Source organism: Anser cygnoides, chromosome 5 (assembly GCF_040182565.1).
Source record: "Anser cygnoides isolate HZ-2024a breed goose chromosome 5, Taihu_goose_T2T_genome, whole genome shotgun sequence".
Classification (NCBI taxonomy): domain Eukaryota; kingdom Metazoa; phylum Chordata; class Aves; order Anseriformes; family Anatidae; genus Anser; species Anser cygnoides.
Genome location: NC_089877.1, coordinates 38,196,330 through 38,214,865, shown reverse-complemented (window position 1 = coordinate 38,214,865; position 18,536 = coordinate 38,196,330). Strand labels below are relative to the sequence as shown.

Below are 18,536 nucleotides of genomic sequence, written 5' to 3'. Positions count from 1 at the left end.
GAGACCTGGCTTGTGGTTTGGTGCTCAGCTAACTCCAGGCAGCGTTCCTCTATTTAGCGAGCAGAGCTGTAGGAAGGCATGAGTCACTTGTAAATGGGAGCTGGCAGCTGCCGGAGCACTTTGGCCAGCCGTGCTGTTCAAAGCTGGCTTGTGCCCCTGGAGAAACATTGTCTGCATCTGTCTTTTGGGAAGGCAGCACTGAGGCGGGAGGGAAGCAGTGAAACAGGTCAGCACTTTCATCAGCTCCTTGTGCAAACGATTCAAAACAGGAGGTAGTGCCGGAATCAGAGAGAAATAGCTTTGTAAGGCTTTGCTTCTCCTGCTTCGTTATTTCACGATGGCTTTTGCTCCCTTCTCTGTTTGCATAACCCTCAGTGATGTACCAAAAGACAGGGGCTGCCTGTGCCTGTCCCAAAACCTGCAAGAGAAGGAAAGGAAAATCCATGAGTTTAAAAAATAATATTACATTTACAATAATACAAAATTATATATATGTATATATATATATCAGAAGAAAACATGAAAATGACTCGGCTAAAAGTCTCATTTGGATCTCCCTGCTCTCTTTGCATCAGTGGTCTCCAGTGACTGCCGACATCAGAGGGGAGCAGCACCTTCTGATCTTATGCAGGTTTTGGAGGCGGGGGCTCCAAGGCTGCTCTGCTTTCTAGTGCCGGCAGGATTTCTGCAGCTGGGATTGACTGGCTCGAGGAAGCCTGAAGCAGAGGTGAGGAAGGGAGCTGACATGCTGTTAGAGAAGTGTATGTATAGAGGGGCGTTCATTGACATCTCTTGCTTGCAAAGGGATCAGATCTGGATACTGATCTCCTTGTCACACGTATCCATTCCAAGTAGAGTTACAGGGGAAAAAAGTCTCTTTGGTGAATAACGAGGCAAAATCGTGAATTTCTCTCTTGGAGGAAACAAGTGAAATTTATTTTACTTTCTAATAGCCAAGGGCAAGAACAGTAGTGGTTTCAACAGAGTAAATGCCTTCTTGCAATCATAAATTCTGCTTCTTGGGGGGGAATAAAGGATTTAGAAGATGATGAACAATCTCAAAATTCCTTCTTTCTTTTACTTTAAGTGAAAAATGCTATTCTATTAAATCACTTGGAGTCAGTCACATCAATCTCAGTGGTGTTTTTCCATTTGTTGTATCCACTAACTCTATCACCCCTAAATGAATGTTTCATTAAGGAATGCAGACAGAAATGGGAGACAGCAATTATTTGACTAATTTAGAGCTGGAACATTTTGCCAAGCTTCTTCCAGGAAAAGAATTACTGTAAGGTGTGACCTCCATACCACTTAACCTGGAGGTTTTTGTCAAGCCAAAGTCCAGCTGATGCTCCATCTTCAGCTTTCCCTGTTGTTTTTTCTTACTGATGAGCACTGGAGGTACATTCTCCTTCCAAGGGAGACCTTTGCCCAGAAATACCCCTCCAGCAACAGGTCCCAGTGTGCATGCTAACTAGTTTTGAACCATGCAAAAAATCAGCAGCATGTCACTGGGAACAGGAAAATCCATGTGGCCATCGTGGTGCTAATGTGTAGTGGGGGCATAAGACCTCTCAAGAAGAAGCCCAGACAGATTTTCTCTTCTGCAGCTGCATCCATCCATCTATCCATCCATCACATGCAAACTGCTGCCTGAGTTAAGGGATGAGGCACAGCTGTGGCTTTCTTAACGCATTATTGACAGTTTCAGCATAACCACTCAAATTTAATAAGCATCCGGTTGCTTAAATGGGAGAAAAAGCACCCTGATTATTTTTTTTTCCTCCAACACCTGGTGCAAGAAACGGGGGGAAAAAAAGCAGTTATTCTGAGGTGATGGACTGAAAGTTGCCCTTCAGTGGAGTGTGCGATGGGAATCTATTGAGGACGGCGATTTGGTACAGAGCAAAGAAGTACTCGAGTTCTTCACTGTGCTACATCCCAGCTCCCAGGAAACTTTAGGGATGAATTTGTGTGTCGTGAACAAAATAAGCCCTTTTACAAAATGCTAGGTCATGAAACCATCTGGTGACTCTCTTATGCTTTCAGTTTTTAATTTTTGTTACATCATTAGGCATGCATGAGGCTGCATGCCCTTTTGGCCTGGGTAGATGCTTCCATGCATGGCTGGTGTTTCAGAGCTTGGCTGCAGCTCTGAGCACAAATATAACCCCATCTCGGGCAGAAAAGTTGCTAGGATGATGGCTCATTACTGCAACCTTTTGCTGTCTCCTCTTGTTAAACCAGCCCCCTCATATGCTCCATGGCACAGTTTCCTGCACAAAAGGAACAGCCCCTGATATACAGAGATTTAGGACTTTACATCCACCACTGAAATATTTAAACTGGAAAGCTCTCTGCAGTAATCTTTGCAAACAAATTTCTATGTTGCTTGAAGACAGCAACTTTCCCCTCCAGAATCAAATATTTCTAGCAAAAATCAGGAAGATGATGCAGAGGAACTCCAGTCAAATCACTTTAAAAAAAAAAAAAAAAAAAAAAGCTTTTTACTTTGATGTTCCCTTACTATGATCTGAATAGTGTATTCAGATAATAGCTGGATATAAATGCTAGATGTAATTGCTAGATAGAAGTGCTGAGAACAACTAATCAGCAAATTGTACTCTCAGGCTTGCCTAGACACACATCCTAAAAGGAAATTATTGCTATAAAACATTTTCCATTTAATCCTTTGTGCTTTAACTTCTTGGAGGCTGCTTGGGAAAATGAAAAATCAGTAAATAACGAAGAACCCAGTTCCTAAGTGAGCTCAGAAACACTGTGTAATTTAAGTCTCCAGTAGTCTTAATGTGTCTGGAGATTACACTTCCCTCATCATCATCACCACCACCGCTGTAGTTGAGACGACTGTGAACAGTGTCTGCTGGCGGATTCCTCCCTTGTTGTTTCTTAGGGTAGGAGTAGTTTTCTGCCATAGTTTTTTTATGGGAATCTTGTTCCTTCAATCCTCTCCCATTGCCTCCCTTCCTTCAAACAGCCTTGGTGAAAATGCTTGGCATCATTGTGGGGCTCCTAAAATAAGAAGTCTCTTTGGGAATGGCTTTTATCAGATTGCTTTCTGTGAAGTACTGTGCGCAGCTGCACCGCTCACCGCACAGATACTACAGGGGAGAGTACGTGCTATTTACAGCAGACACTGTGTACAATCACAGAATGGTTTGGGTTGGAAGGGACCTTAAAAATCATCTAATTCCAACCCCCTGCCGTGGGCAGGATACCTCCCACCAGCCCAGGCTGCCCCCAGCCCCATCCAGCCTGGCCTTGGGCACCTTTAGGGACGGGGCCTTCACAGCTTCTCTGGGCAGCCTGCGCCAGGGCCTCACCACCCTGAGTAAATAATTTCTTCCTTATATCTAACCCAAATCTACCCTTTTTTAGTTGAAAGCCGTTCCCCCTTGACCTATCACTACACTCCCTAACAAAGAGTCCCTCCCCAGCTCTCCTGTTGCTATTAGTAGTAACGAGGGCCTGGAGTCTGCAGTGGTCTTTGCAGTTGAAATATCACTGGGTGAAGTCTCATCTTACCTGCGGTTTAAGTTGAGTACAGTTGTAAAGTGGTCAGACCTGGCCCAATGCTTGCTGCAGCCAAAGGAGTATTTTTGTGAGGTTTTGGGGAATATGCCCAGCCAAGGCAGAGGGCTTAAAATTACATGTCCCAACGTTTCCTGGCTCAGGTCTCAGCAAACTTTTGATGTTAAACTTATGGATTGCTTTCAAAAGCTGTTTGCTGTTTCAGAGACCCTTGTCCAAAGATAAATCCATGTGAGAGATTAGGGTAAGCAGGAGCCTAATCTTGTGATTGTTTGAACCTGTGCTATCAAGTCACTTGAACCCTCTTGGGGAAAGAAAAAAAAGTAAATAAAATCCGAATGTAGGCCTCTTAAGGGGAAACTCAGCGTCTGGGGGTAATAGTAAATATGAAAAGGCAAAATTGCACATGTAGCACTGTTAACTTCCCTTGATCTGTGTGTATGTAGTTATAACACAGAGTAGTTGTATTCCTGCAACCTAGATGGGAGTTGGGATATTCATAAGCAGCTGATAACCTTGTGGGTTAAGAAGCAGGCTGCTCGGCTCCTGTTCCTTCCTCAGCAACACAAGGCCACAAGAGGAGGCTGAAATATTATTATTTTTCATTATTCTCAATCCAGTTCTTCAGTGGAAATGGAAACTTTTTTACTGAATCCATTTATTTAATTGCTGCTGCTGGAAAGCTGCTTCATGGCCCACCAGAAGTTAGAAAAGTTTAGATGTTTTGCTTTTTATTGGGGTTTAAGATTTGCTCAGAAGCAGGATGGTGCACACATCCACCAGTAATCTCATTTTACTCCGGTGCCTGCCCTTCCTCCCCACCCGTGTGGGACAGCTCAGTGGTGTGGACCTTGACATTAAGGTCTGATGGACCTTGGCTCAGCGTCTCTGTGCCCTGCCCATCACTGGAGCTCTCTCATTAAAGACACTGGATTGCTCCTGCCTCACCATCTGGTTGCCAAGCATTCCAAGGGATGGAGGCTTTGCTGCAGTTTAAGCAACCCCAGATCTGATGGTGGGATTATGGCTCATCACCTGCTAGCTCTGGTGGACATGCAGGTGCGTGGTCATGTTTAGAAACCTCCAACCCTCCCCATTGCTATTCCTGTCAATAGCTTTGGAATATCCCCTAAGGACATGGTGCTTAAATTTATCCCTGGTGACATGGAGCTGAGTCTGATGCAAGTAATCTCGTAATTTCCTCAGCCTCCTTCTCTCCCCTTCTTTGTCAGTCATTGCCTTTTGGACAACTAGGTGGGACAGAACAATATTGCAGTAATGGCTATAAATCACCTCAAACAGCCCTGCTTTCACTCCGAGATGTTCAGGGGCTGGCATGTGGTGCTGTAATTTTTTTCCCTAGAGTAATTTCTAGTGCAGCCCCTTAAGACTTAACTGAAAAGCCTCTCTGAGTGGTGGCTTTGCTCCAAGAGCCCTCATTCCTCCCCATGCAGCCACCCACTCCACTCTGTCTCGCAGATTGACTTTCTGCTCTGAAAGCCAAGCATTGCCTTCAGACCCACTCAAATTAACGTAGATATGGAAGCAAGGGAAAATGAATGGAAGAAATAGGTGTTTTGTTGTGTTTGGTTTTTATTTTTTTTTTTTTTTTTTTTTTTTTTTACTCCAGGCACTAAATGTAATTGTTGTATTTTTCCATTGAAACCCAAGCAGGAGTGGGCTGGGATTTGTCAAGCTGCGAGTTCTCACACTTTTAGTAAATATTTAGGATTTGATTCACCGCTGAGTCACCCCGTTACTTCTTCTGGCTCAGTTTGGAGGAAATCCTCTGTCACTGGGATGACACTACCCATCTGAGGAGCTCTTGCCTTTGTATTTGAGCATACTCAATACTTGTCCTCGCAGTCCCTTGTCAGAACAAGGAGGTGGTGTCATCCCTGCCTGGCAGGACATGAGGGGACTTGGAGGCACATAGGTCATAGGCACCCCTGTTCTTCTTTGACACTGACTCCCAAACTGGCCAGAAGCTCCAGCCATCAGCAGGTGAGACCTTGACGTGACATGTAGCAGAAAGTGGTACCCTTACAGCATCACAGCTCATGGTGGGACTCGCCGTGTTGTGGGTGCCCCTTGGTGCGTGGTGGGTCATACAGCAGCTGCTGCTATGTGGCAGCGGTTCAGTAGCTGCATGACTTGTCTCACTATATACCTGGGAGAGACCTATACAGACATCTGCTTCTATCGCAGGTGGAAGACAGCATGATGGACGTGTACGACCTTGTGTACGAGGAGGTGAGGAGGAACATCTCCAGCTTCAGGAGGCACGAGCTGACTGCCATCCACGAAGCAGTAAGCTATCTTCCAGCCTTCACAGACAGCCTTGCCCTGGAGCATCTTACCTTTGGTTTCAGCAAGCTGTGGCTGGTGCCTGGCTATGCTTTGCAAATGCTGTAAAACCGTTTTATCTTGGGAAGCAGAGGCTCCAGCCAGCTATGAAGTCTTTCCCCTTCCCCTTCCCACCTGGATTATCCAAGGGCCACCTACCTGAGCATCTCTCTGGTACAAAATCTTCAAAGTTTTCGTGCCATAGCTGGTACATATTGCCTGTCTCAGCCAGCCCTTTGCTGTGCATCTCCTCCTGCAGCTGGACCTGCTTGGGCAGTGAGCTTGTGGCCTGCAGCAGGGCTGGGTGGGAAGGTCAGGTCTGCTCACTTGTTTCCAGGCTTCTCCCCTACAGCTCCCTCTGTTTTCTTGATTTGTTGTAATAAGCGCTTTCCAAAGCTGCTTTCATCCAGGCATCTCAAAACGCTGAAAAGGGCAAATGTTTCTCATTACTATGACAGCAGTGGCCTTAAAGCCATGACCAGGAGCATCAGTGCTTGCTGCAGAGTTGTGGAGCAGCATGTCCAAAGCCACCCTTGGCAAGGAGAACCACCCATCTTCACCACATGCTTATTTTAGCCGCTTTAATTGATGGAGAAACGGTCCTTGTTGTTTTTATTTTTTTATTTTTCCCGGAGTTTAACTTCCATCACAGCAATTATCGATTGCATGCCTACCTACTTTGTTCCTTTCCTTCCATGAAGCCCTGTCCCTCTCTTCCAGTTCCTGTGCTGTGGGAAGCACTCCCCATTTGGGGACACAGCTGCCGTTGAGCACAAGACGTGTCCTCCTGGTCAGGCACAGGCTGCCAGACAGGTAAGCACAAAGCTTCTTCTACCCCACCAGCATCACTGTGATACTACTCACTGGCTGCTTAAAATCTTACTGTTTTTTAAGACTTAAGCCAGAGTTATGGCCTTTTTGTGGTTTGGTTCCTGTAGGTTAGGTTGTTTTTTGTTTCTTTTTTTGTTTTAACCAGAAACGGGAAGGTATCTCTAGGTGCAGTTTGCTTTGCAGCCCGAGAAAGCCTCCAAAATGCTTGTTTTTGCAGCCTGTTGCTTCTCTCCAGCCTTCTCTGTATCTTCTACCTGTGTGGAGATGATGCGATACCACAGGCATGTGTCTGACCTCAAAAAGCTATCGGGCTTGTCTGTGTGGTGCTAGTTTCTGAGACCTAAAAAGTGTTCTGCTAACAGCAAATGTTGAAGGTGCACACAATGACTCTATTTCCCTCTTCTGTGGGCATTAGTCAGGTATTAAAACTTAAAAGGAGAAACTCATAAAGCAGGATAATGTTGTCCAGCAGTAGCTGCACAGTGTAGACTGGATTCCTCTCCTGTGCAGCATTCCAGTGAAGTGATGGAAAAGTCACCAGTACTGGACTGTGTATGCAGTGAAGGTGTAATGCAGTCTTCATACTCCGAGCAAATCTCTTGTATGCTTTTTTCTACAGAAGTAACCAAATCAGCTGGCGTAGCTGAAGCTGCAAGTGTCATACCATACGTTGTCCCTAGGTAAAACAAAACTATGTTGCTACAGCTATGCAGAAATATCGGTGTTACATCAGAGGCTAACGCAGCCCTGTGATGCAGAAACATGCCTCAACCCCTGGTTTCCAGCCACCTCCTGGAAAAACCAATCTCAAAGTGGGGGCAGGCAGCAGCTCAGAGAAGAGGAAGGGAGATGAAAGCAGACCTGGGCACCATGTGTGGGCGTTTGTTCACCTCTGCTAATGGTTTGAATTTAGCAGGGAGGAGGATGTGAGGATGTGACTTGCAGTTAGGAACCTGCAGCATTTGGTAGCTGCAGTGCATTTGCTCTGGCACTGACGTTGTGGGGCTGTGAGCACTTCTACCTCGCTCTGCAAATCGCTTAATCAAGGGCAGGCTTTTGCATTTCTGAAATGACTCTCTTGGCTAGCACCCACCGAATTTCAGTGGGGTTGCTGGCATGCTTACTGCTCATATATATTAATGCTGGTGACACCTTGCAGTATGGAGCTGTTTGCTAGTACCTTTGGGGAACACAAGCAGCATTATGGCATACTCTGCTTTTCCATCTTATCACTTCACCCCATCCATTTTCCATTGGGGTGGGGAACATTTGTGTATGACCACACTTACCTGTGCATGCACACATCCTCTACACTCCGAAATGCATCATGGTAAGAAAATCATAGGCACATTGTAGTGATGGAAAATATACTGCATGTGTTTGTCTTGCAGTGCAATGTTGCATCCCTGGTGGTCCTTTGGGGACCTGGGAGTTGGACTTGATGATCCTTGTGGGACCCTTCCAACTCGGATATTCTGTCTATGATCCCTCTCTTTCTACTTGGGGTCACAGCAAGTGCTATTAGGGGGACGGATGCCTCCTAAGCTCCTGCTGTGCTGCAAGGGGTGTCTCTCTCTTCCCAGGACTGCCTACGAGAGATCCAGGGCTTCCTGAAGAAGCACATGGACCTTGTCTCCATGCTTCTGGGCATCACCATCTGCTTCACGGTAACTGCACCTATTCCTTCTCGTGTCTGGCTCTGAGAGGCAGGGGAATCACATTCTGAATTAGCCCCAGGATGCTAGGGTTTGGGATGATTTTTGAGATCAAGAATCTCCAAAATTCTGGTGGACTCCACCTTGGAAATTAGGAAATAAATAGTCTTGGTGAGTAGTTTTTCTGCCCCAAACTCATCACGTCAGCAAGGAATGGGGAGAGGTGTCTGCACTTAATCCTTGCGGATTTTTCGGCGTGTCCTCCCCTGCAAGCTACAGGAGATGTCACCTGGCGTAGGGCTTGCAGGGCGGGTAGGAGGCCCACTAAGCTCCATCTGCCAGGCAGCTCAGTGCCTCTCTGGTGAAGGAAAACCTGAAATGCTGCACAAAAGGACATGCTCGTACTGCAGAAGGCGGTGAGGGTGCTTGCTCGGTGGCTGCGTGGGGACAGTTCATTGAGAGCTGGAGAGTGCCCCTGATTAAAACAAGCCTGCTCCTAGGTCCACCCACTGTAATTACCCCTATACTAGGCCCTGCACGTGTATTGAAACATGCCAGAAAAGAGTACAAGCCTTGTTTCTTAACCATGAAATTAGGTTTGGTCTGCTCTGATATCTCCACACTGCTTCCCAGACAGGGCTAGTTTTCCCAACCAGTGTGTGTTCAGGGATTTTTTCAGTGCTTGTGTCCACCTCGGCACGATATGGGTTAGAAGATTTTTCCCTATCTCAAGAAAAGCCAGAGGAACAAAGATTTTTTTGTACTGCTCGTAGTAAATGTGGAAAGCCATCAGGCAACGGCAGAGGTATATTTCTACTTAGATGGAATTACGTACTTGCAGACAGAATTTTAGCATTAAAGCTTCATTGGATTTTAGTGCAGCTGAGCTCTTGCTCAGAAAATCTTTGGGACATGTAGCTGATGTGTAATGCAAAGCCACATACGGATATTTGGTGTCACTTCCTAATTTTCCTTGGCTGTAGAAGAAATTTCACTACCCAGACAAAAGTAGGAGCACTTCTATATTTTTTCCCTGTAACTTGATGCTATAGCCAGATAATGCAAGAAAGTCTTTGAAGTGTACATTATAGGAAGTCTCACTGCAAGGTTGGCTATTGTGATGGCAGGATGCAAAGGAAAACCTGGTGGCTGGTACAGCTGCTCTCGTGTCCCTGTCCCTCCAGCCAGCGCTGCGACGTGCACAGATGTGCCCTCATCGAGCTGCGCTCAGCTTGCACAATAAGGCAAGCTTTCAGAGGGCTTTGCAGCCCTCGTTACTCTTCCCCCAGCATCCTCACCTTTGATAAAGCTGCCTGGGTAAATCTTGATACGTGACCAGCCACCACTGCTCAGGGTGATGGACCCATCAGAAAGCTGCAGTACAAAGGAAGCATATTGTCCTCACAGTGTGCACGTGGTGGTCTTTTGATTTTTGTTGATTTTTTTTTTTTTACTCCAAACAAAGCATGGAGTTTTTTTTCTGTTATTTATACAAAAGGCTATTATGAGAGATGTATGTTTGCGTGGAGGAATGTTTTGTGGCAGGAGTTTGAAGTCTGAATTTCCTGGCTTCTTCTCACTTTTGGATATTTTTAGCACAGAGTTTGAGCCATGCTGTGCTAATTCCAATCAGATGCTTTAACCACATGTTTTTTTCCCCCCTATCTCATGTTGGAATTGGTGTTCACCATTTTAGTGTAAAACAGCTCCTTCAAGAAAAATTTGATATTTTCATACGTAACAAGTTTGGAAGTGCCAAGCAGACTAGCAGGCAACTCTTATAATCCCTTATTCATGCAGAGGGAGCATCATCATTAGTTCAGTATTTAACTATTTGCCTATTTCATTTATTTCCTTTTAGGTTTATGGGATGGTTCTGACTTCATTCCTCTGGTTCTCCATCCACTTCAGCAACAACCTGGACCGGAAAGGCAAATACATCCTGCGGGCAAGGTAGAAACTCATCTCCTGGGCTTCCCTACCAGGTAGAGCGAGCTCTTGGTACAGGAAGACGCCTGAAGACCTCCCCAAAATCCCCTGGGATGGCACTGTGTGGGGACAGGTGGAGGGATGGGCGTCACTACTGCTCATGTTGCATGTTTCCCCCTCCTGCATCACTCGCCCTTGTGCATTCCTGAGCTGATTGGCCTGGGTGACACTCTGTGGAAGGGCACCTTCACTGAAAATGGATGAGGACCAAGGCGCAACTGGGCTCGGAAATGCAGATCGCCTCACCAGGTGCAGTGCAGGGTGTAGCTCCACAAGCAGGACACACACACCTTTGGATACATCTAGAAAGAAAAGCCCAGCCAGAATCACAGTGCTAAACCGAACTTTTCTTGCACTGTCCTGTGTGACCCCAAAAGATGTGACATTTCTAGGGTGATAGCTTTGGACTGTAGCCTGGGACTGGTTCACTATCAGAAAATACATGGACACAGTGTGGCACTGCTGAAGGGAAATGTGCTCTCCTAACTGGAACACTGCTAATTATTGACTTTGGGCAGGTTTTGAGTTATCCCTGGAGTATGTAGGTATCCAACCACCACTGATTCTTTTTTTCCCTATATTAAAGTATTGTTGGAGCTTGGGGTGGAAACCGGGGGGGGGAAGCAGTGCCTGTGTTTTGAAACAACCAGCCAGAATAAGGACACATCCCTCTGTTACTCCCCTTTTTGATGTGATATGCATCATTTTTAAAATTGTTAGGATTTGGTCAACCTCCTAGGTGCTGCGCTGACTTCATACCAGCACATTCAACCACACTGCCTTAACTTTGTGTTTCTCTAGCTTCAATGACCTACCACACTGCTGTGGAATACAAAAAGGCTTTGATATTAAACATATACAGGGCTCATGTTTAAATCTGAGAGAAGCGGACTGATCCCCAGCCAGGTCAAACAAGACAATGTCCACTTCCTCTTTACATCTCCTTATCAACAATAAGCAGAAATTTGAAAAGCCTCAACCAGCTGAAGATCTCAGCTTCTCAGCCTTGCTAAAATGATGGCTTCCTGGTGTGCTTTGCCCTCATTGCAAGGAGACAGAGCTGCTTCTGAGCTGAAAACCATTACTGCAATAGATATAGCTGGAAAATCTGCTGTGAACTGTGGCTATGGAATATGTCTGTTTGAACCAACACCAGCTTTCAGCCCTCTCCTTCATTGTGGCTTTTAGCCACAAAAAAAAAAAGAGTAAGTGGCAATTGGGATTGTCTTGATTGAATAAAATGAGATAATCTCAATGAGATAAAAGAGGAAAGCCCCATGCTGATATTCAGGACTGCTACACACGTGAAAACAGCAGTACAGCCTACAGCATCTTCCCTCGCCTGGTTAGCCTTCTAGCATGGTTGCAAATATCTTGCAGTGGAAGGAAAGGCGTTGAGGGAGGAGAGCTGTCGCTCCTAATCCCGCTCCCTTGGCATGAGCGGAGCTTCACCACTGACTTTGGAAGCAGGATCAAGTTCAAAGTGATCCAAAGTATCACCAGCTACCTCCTGACAGCCACCAACATGCCTCGGTCTAGCAGGGATTTAGAAGTAATATGCTTCGCCTAGCAGCTGCACGTGCAAACATAGCCACTTGCTAGCAGTGGGAAGCGATTCAGATACATGCATGTGTATATACAATATGTTTTCTGAAGTGCATCGCTCTCCAGAGAGAGACAATCTCCATTGTGAGCTCTGGCTCTTATTGTCCAGGTTACTGCTGCTGTCATTCCTCAGGCCAGCTGGCAGCTCACGTGACTCCTGCTTGCTTCAATAAAAAGGAAATTCTTGCAGAAGGCTGTCATTCCTTCTATTTTTCAGCATGAAGCATACAGTTGCGCTCAGTTGTATAATGGGCTGCTGTCAGTAAGTCTTTCAGTGCTCGGAGGAGATATTCCCCATGCAGCTGGCACTTGCCTTAGCACTGAAGATGGAGATGACCGTGTTGTTTCTCCACAAGGAACCTGCCTGGCAGAGCCACCCATCCTCTGGTGTTTGTCACCATCCTCATCTGCCCCTCAGCCACCTCTGGAGTAATGCAAGCATGGGCAAGGAAAAAAAGCCTAAGGATACATTGAAGCAATAAGGAAAGAGCAAGGTATTTCTATAAAAGAACTTGCTAAGGTTTCACTTGCCACCTGGCAGAAAGGTTCTTGGTTTTATTTTGGGCTTTGCTTCCCTTTTAAATTCCGGGTAGTCAGGCCTTGTCCACTGCTCTCTGCTGGCTGGACAGCTGATGAAGTTCTGCTGTACCAAAAAAAAAAAAAAAAAAAAAAAAAAAAACAAAAAACCAGGAGATTGAGCAAATAATGCAGTTTTACTACGAGGGGCTACCTCATCAACTCTAAAGCCTAGTAGGAAAGATCTCTGTTAAAACTTTACCACCGTGACCACTAACAGCCCACCCCAGGCCTATTTTTAATGTGAAGGGATGATTATGGATGGGAGGAGCGCATGCATGATGAAGAAGCCTGAAAGGCTGCAGTATCCCCTTCCCAAAAACTTCATCAGGAGGAGCAGCAAGTGGCCAGCACTTGCCTGAAGGTGTGAATGAACATTGCCGCTGCTTCCACACCTCTGTAATGACTTCTGCCATGGTGGCAGCAGGGAGGAGAACATGACAAGCACTGAGCCATTGCACAAGGGAAGTAAGTGCCCAGAGAGCAGTCAGTTCTGCCCAACGAGACACAGACTGCAAGTGTGCAATTTCTTGTCCTGGGGGTAGAAGTACCCACTTGGACATCCCTAGCATGGGATGAGGGATAGGAAGGGAGACCAAGGAGCAGGAAAGCAGACACCTTCAATTCCTTGTTTTTAGAAATTGTGGTCAAAACTTACTGCACGGAAGTGCAGCATTATCATTTTGTTCACAGCCGGAAAAATGGCACCATCCAGGAATGCCTTGGTGGAAGCTGTGAGGAGGGCAGGTGTCAAAGGTTTTTTAATAGCTGCACCAACAGCAAGAGAAAAAAAACAACTCTCTGCCCTGCAGTCAGTGTGCTTGCACTTACAAGTCCCGAATTTGCTGCTTGCTATGGGCAAAATTACAGCTCTTGCACAATGAAAGCAAAACCCCAGGAAGCAATTTGTAAGTGCTGCAGAGATTTACCCGGTGCTGAGCAGAGCGAGAGAGTGGTTTTGTCAGGATAAAGCATGGAGCTGAACAGCAGGGATGCAAACCCTGCAACCAAAACACCTGCAGGCCCCGTGAGCCTTCCTGGGGCTGACACGAGGGGAACGTGGTTGTGGTACACACCTCAATGCTCAGACTGCAATAGGAGAGAAATCCCTGGTTATCTAGGCACAGTTGATGCAAAATGAATACATAAATAAACAAACAAATAATAAAGTTAACAGGAGAACAGAGGTGCAAAGTTATCTGTTGAATTGTGCTTCAATTAATTGCCAATTAAGCTCCAGCAATTAGTTTGACTATTGTCAGCTGAGCAATGGCAGCCTGGCCTCTATATATATAAGCTGCCCTATTGACAGCATCAGTTTGCACCAAAATGAAACTTGCCCTTTGTTGTACAACCCTGATTTGCGCCCAGAGCAAGCTATGCTGCTGAGCAAATTCTTCTGAAGCCTTATAATCTGCAAACCTGTGTGGACTTCTCTGCAGTTTGGGTGGTAAGGAAGCCATCTCCTGCCAAGGCAAAACAGTGTTTCTAAGCAGCTCTATTTCTGCTAAACTTATTTAGCAGGAGGGCTCTGCCCAGGCTCTGGCTGTAGCCTTCCCTTAGTTTGTGTGCATCCTTCTAAGGCAAATCCCCCCCTTGCTCTCCTTAGCATCACTAAATGCCACTGTTGTTTAACCCTGAAGCGCACCAGCTTGCTGGCAGACATGTTCATTTTCTTTTTAGCCGCGTTACATCAGCAACAAGCTATTCCAGCCTTTATTCACCTGCTAATGAATTATACATTGATGACACAACAGCAGCTCCCCGCGCTGTGCTGCTGGGCTGGGCTCTCACTCTCCTGCATCACGTCTCGCAGCAAAGCCCAGCTCAGCCCTCTCGGACGTGCTGGGAAAGAAGAGGAAATGTCTGTGCTGGGTTGGGAAACCCGCTTGGGTTTGCTTTCTCTCTCTTGTTCACCGCTGGTGCCTTCTGGAAACAGCTCCTCCACCTGCATCAGAACCAGCCCTGACAGCCGGCAGCACCAGGAGCTTCCCCAGCACCTCCTCCTCTTTGTATAACCTGACCATTGCCACAGATACATTGATGTAAATATTTAAAGACAGCAGAGAGACAGACTGCGTGGACTGGCACTGTTTGTTGAGTTTATTATAAACAGAAACTTCAGGCACAGCTACAGGTTTCTGCTTGCCTCGTCCCCTGCCCAAAACATAACCCCCTTCCTGCTGCCGTGGGGCTTGGGCTGAATTTGCAGATCAGGAATTTTCCAGTTTGCCTTCAGATGAGGAGGCACCAGGATATCCCCAAAAAGATTTCCTGGAGATGACTCTTTAGCTGCGTGGGTGAGATTCTTGACGTTATTTATTTTTTCTGCTGAAAATATAAGTGCTGGCTGCATCCCTGGTGCTGTGCACCCTTGGCCTTCTGCTCCTTGGCTGGGAAAGCAGATTAAAAAAAATAGGAAGCAAGTCATCTCCCTTGATCTCTGCTTTCACCTCCAGGGTGAGCTCTGCTGTTTCCCCAAATGATCTCCCACTATCCAGAAACTGGATAATGACCTGCAGCTAAATGTCACTAGAGGGGAACTCCCTGAGATGACAGAGCTCCCTGTCACTGCAGACCAGGCCGCCTGCCCTTAGCACCTTGGAAAAACAGGATTGTTGGCTGCCTAGGAAGTCATCCTGATGTTACTAGGACTATTAGCCTAAGCAGTCATCCACATGTTATGTGGGACTATTAGCCTCCTGCGGGGTGAATTTCTGTGCAGTACAATTTCTTTGCATGCATCTCTACTTAAAGACTTTTGGGGATGCTGCTTTTTTTGTTTGTTTGTTGTTTGTTTCTTTTTTTTTCCAACATGGCAGGTAAATTGGAAATGTGGGCTATTTCTTTCATACTTGGCACAGAAAATAAGAGGCAGTGATTAACAGCTAACCAGGATACCTCATAAAAAAGCACGTTATTTTATCTCCATGGTGTATAGCTAGACCTTTTTCCATCATCTTTGTGCTGGAGGAGGGCAGAGGGAGGACTGCCAGGTACTTATGCCAAGAGCTCATCCACCCCACGTGCCCGGCACACTGCGTGGCTGGGGACCCCGTGGTCCCCGGAGGATGAGGGACTCCCATCTGTTCCCCCACATCTCCTGCTGGCCCTGGGCAGGTCCTCAGTGTGATGTGTGTAGAGCCAGCATTGATGTTAATTATTTCATGCCCTGATGGCAGGCTTTCTAGCCATGTGCACAAGGTGGGGAGGTGATACCCGACCATCTTTACCGTCACTCTTCTTGTAGCCAAAGGCCACCGCTGCTTTTTGGAAAGCACAACCGGGGTTTTTCTAACACAGAGCTGCTCAAAGAGCTGCTGGGCATCTCCCCTGGAGAAGCTGGCTAGAAGACACAGGGACAGGACTCCTGGCATCCTCGTGGTAAGGGCTGGGAGGCAGCTCAGCCATGCCCTTGCTTTAATGGGCCCTGGTGAGTCACACCATAGGTGTCGGCTGTGCTGAAACCCACAAACTTGACACTGACTTTTAGAAACACTGTCAAAAAGAGGGGAGAGGGGAAAAAAAAGCCCAGCAGATGGAGGAAAAACACTGCAAGCATCTCCAGTCTCTGCTGCTTTACTCTGCTCCAAAATGCAATTGTGAAAGCACATTTAAATGGCCACTCTTGGGGGAAGGGGCGGGGTTTTTTGGTCTTTCAGGCCTGTTTTTCTTCTTCACCTCTTTTTAGGCCCTGATTTAAGCTTTCGCCAGTCTTTGTAAGTTAGGTAGCTGCTTCACAGGCTTGCCTTTTGGGTAAACAAATCTGTGTTAGCGTAGTGCCCTGCAGAAAGTCTGACCTTAACCCTCCTCCAAGAGAGGGAAATCCCCAGCCCTACCCGCAGCACCTGCACTCCTTACCCGCATGTGACACATGCACCCATGTGCCCTTACCGTGCACATTAGTTTTACTTTCACAACAGCCTCTTTATAAAGAGCTGGTAACACTGCTGGGAAACTTGGAAATACGTTCTGGTAATTTAAGGTCTGTAGGGCCAGCAGTATGGCACGAGGAATATGCAACATCTGAACCGACATACAATCTGGGGAAATGCTCTGTTATCTTGGTGCTGTGCCATCTCTGTGGTTTTGTTGCTGAGCTGTTTGGGGAAAAAAAAAAAAAAGGAAAAAAAAAAAAAAAAAGGACTATGTGGACAAAGGTTGAAATTCTTTCCCACTGGTGAGTTATGGAGGGGACTTTGCTGGGGCAGCCAGGCTTGGATGCGGTGGGTGTCAGCCCAGAGCTGGGCAATGTAGGAGATGGGGGCTGTGAACCTCCAGCCTGAGCCAGGGGAAGCACATGGCTCAGGCCTACAAGCAACCCAGAAACAGGACTGCCTTAGCTCTGCCTTAGCTGTTCATTAATACAATTTTTGGAGTGCATGAGAAGTTTTGTTCGTTGTTTGCCACTATCCGTATGAAAAAAAATAAAAGGAAGAAAGCAAGAAAAGAAAAGCAACAGTGACACCCGCACGCCCTCCAGGAAACCCAAGCTCCCTGAGGGAAGCTTCAATGCCAACTTTGTGGCAGTGATTGCAGCTGCAGCCGCCAGCTCTCCAGCACCCAGACATGATTTGAGCATCTTTTTTTTTTCCTTTATAACCTCCAGTGCTCAGTGTGCTGCCACCAAAGGCCTTATCGGTCTGCAGCCGGTTCCTTCCTCTCCCTGCCACAAACTCCACATTTGTTTTGGGGAAAGTTCACGGTTTGGGCAGAAAAAAAAAGATGTGTTGGGGTCCTGTGCTGTAGCGAGGGAGCGACTTTGGGATCCTGCCGTTATCCTTTGGATCAACGGGCAGGAGTTGCATGGGATTAGGGCTATTGCCACCACCTGATGGATTATTCTGATAATTTGGGCTAGCAGCTACGTGCCTTGTGAGCCTCTGGCTTCGTTAGTTAGGCCACATGAGTGAATAGGGTTGAGAGACAAAGCGTTTATGAGTCCATGGCAAGCCCACAACAGGGGACATATTCAGCATCAGTAATGGGGGAACCGGGCCAGCTTCTGTTCACCCCTGGTCCCCACCTCCACCAAGTGCCGTAGCTGGTCCGGAGGGGTGCAGAAGGGTGTCCCAGCCAAATCATCCACCAGGGCAATGGGACAGTTTTGGAATAAATTGACTTAATTTTCAGCATGCATGTATAGGACACGTGCTTAGCTATCAGGTCAAACCCTGTTGAGGGGGTGTGCTCAGACCCCACCGACAGGCAGCACACGCTCTGAGGCTGCAGGTTTTAAGCTCAGAAGCTGTTCTCTGAAATGCTTCTGCTACAGGAAAGTGCCCGGGCAGAAATTGGGCATTTTTCCATGCCCAATGCTGCAATCGCCTGCTGAGCTGGGTTGCCTCATCCCTTTGGCTGAGAAATCCACTAAGGCAGACAGGTGTTTCTCTGAGCACCTGAAGGCACAAAAACCCATTTCTACTCTTTTTCTATGAAATATTTAGCATGGTAAAGTCCCGACTTTTATCAGAAGTCATCTTATGTTCTGTTTTGGGGAGATTGGTAGCCTGGCCCCAAAGGAAACAGCTACGCCTGCTGCAAACACAACACGGGGAGAGAGCAAGCTGCATTTCTGGGGATTCACAGATGGGCCTGAAGACTAGGAAACTTCAGCACGCTTCTGGTGCACAAGTTTATGCTTTTTAACAGAAATCGCTAAGCCGCTGGGTAAGGCAGAGCCAAAATGTCAATGTGTGCCCCAAATCCCTTGGGTGGCGAGCCCTGGCACCCCCCCCCAGATGGTCAGCAACTGAGCAGATCAGTCGGCTGATGAACTGGGGGCACTTTTCATGCAAGGCTTGGGAAGATGAGTTTTAATGTAGAGGGGATGAAAAAAAAATTTAAAAAGGAAAAAGCATCGGGGAAAAAAAGGTGGTGAAACCATTAGGGGGGGAAAAAAAAGTGGGGGGGAAGCGAGAGGCGGCCCCCCTGCTAAGGGGGGGAGAAGGAGGAGGAGGAGGAGGAGGAGCAGGAGGAAGG

The 18,536-nt window shown here is 46.9% G+C and overlaps 1 protein-coding gene across 5 annotated transcripts in view; it reads left to right on the top strand.

Annotated features, from left to right (window-relative positions):
• TSPAN32 (tetraspanin 32) overlaps window positions 1-15,007 on the top strand; it is a 33,638-nt gene extending 18,631 nt beyond the window's left edge. For 4 of the 5 annotated variants that reach the window (XM_066997901.1, XM_013191675.3, XM_066997899.1 and 1 more), the window contains 4 exons: window positions 5,761-5,862; window positions 6,619-6,711; window positions 8,313-8,396; window positions 10,246-15,007. In XM_066997901.1, the coding sequence (XP_066854002.1) occupies window positions 5,761-5,862; window positions 6,619-6,711; window positions 8,313-8,396; window positions 10,246-10,341 (375 nt within the window). In that variant the 3' untranslated portion in view covers window positions 10,342-15,007. Of the gene's footprint in view, window positions 1-575; window positions 728-5,760; window positions 5,863-6,618; window positions 6,712-8,312; window positions 8,397-10,245 lie in introns of all 5 variants that reach the window. The other variant, XM_048066668.2, reaches the window with a different exon arrangement.
• The last annotated feature ends 3,529 nt before the right edge of the window (window positions 15,008-18,536 follow it).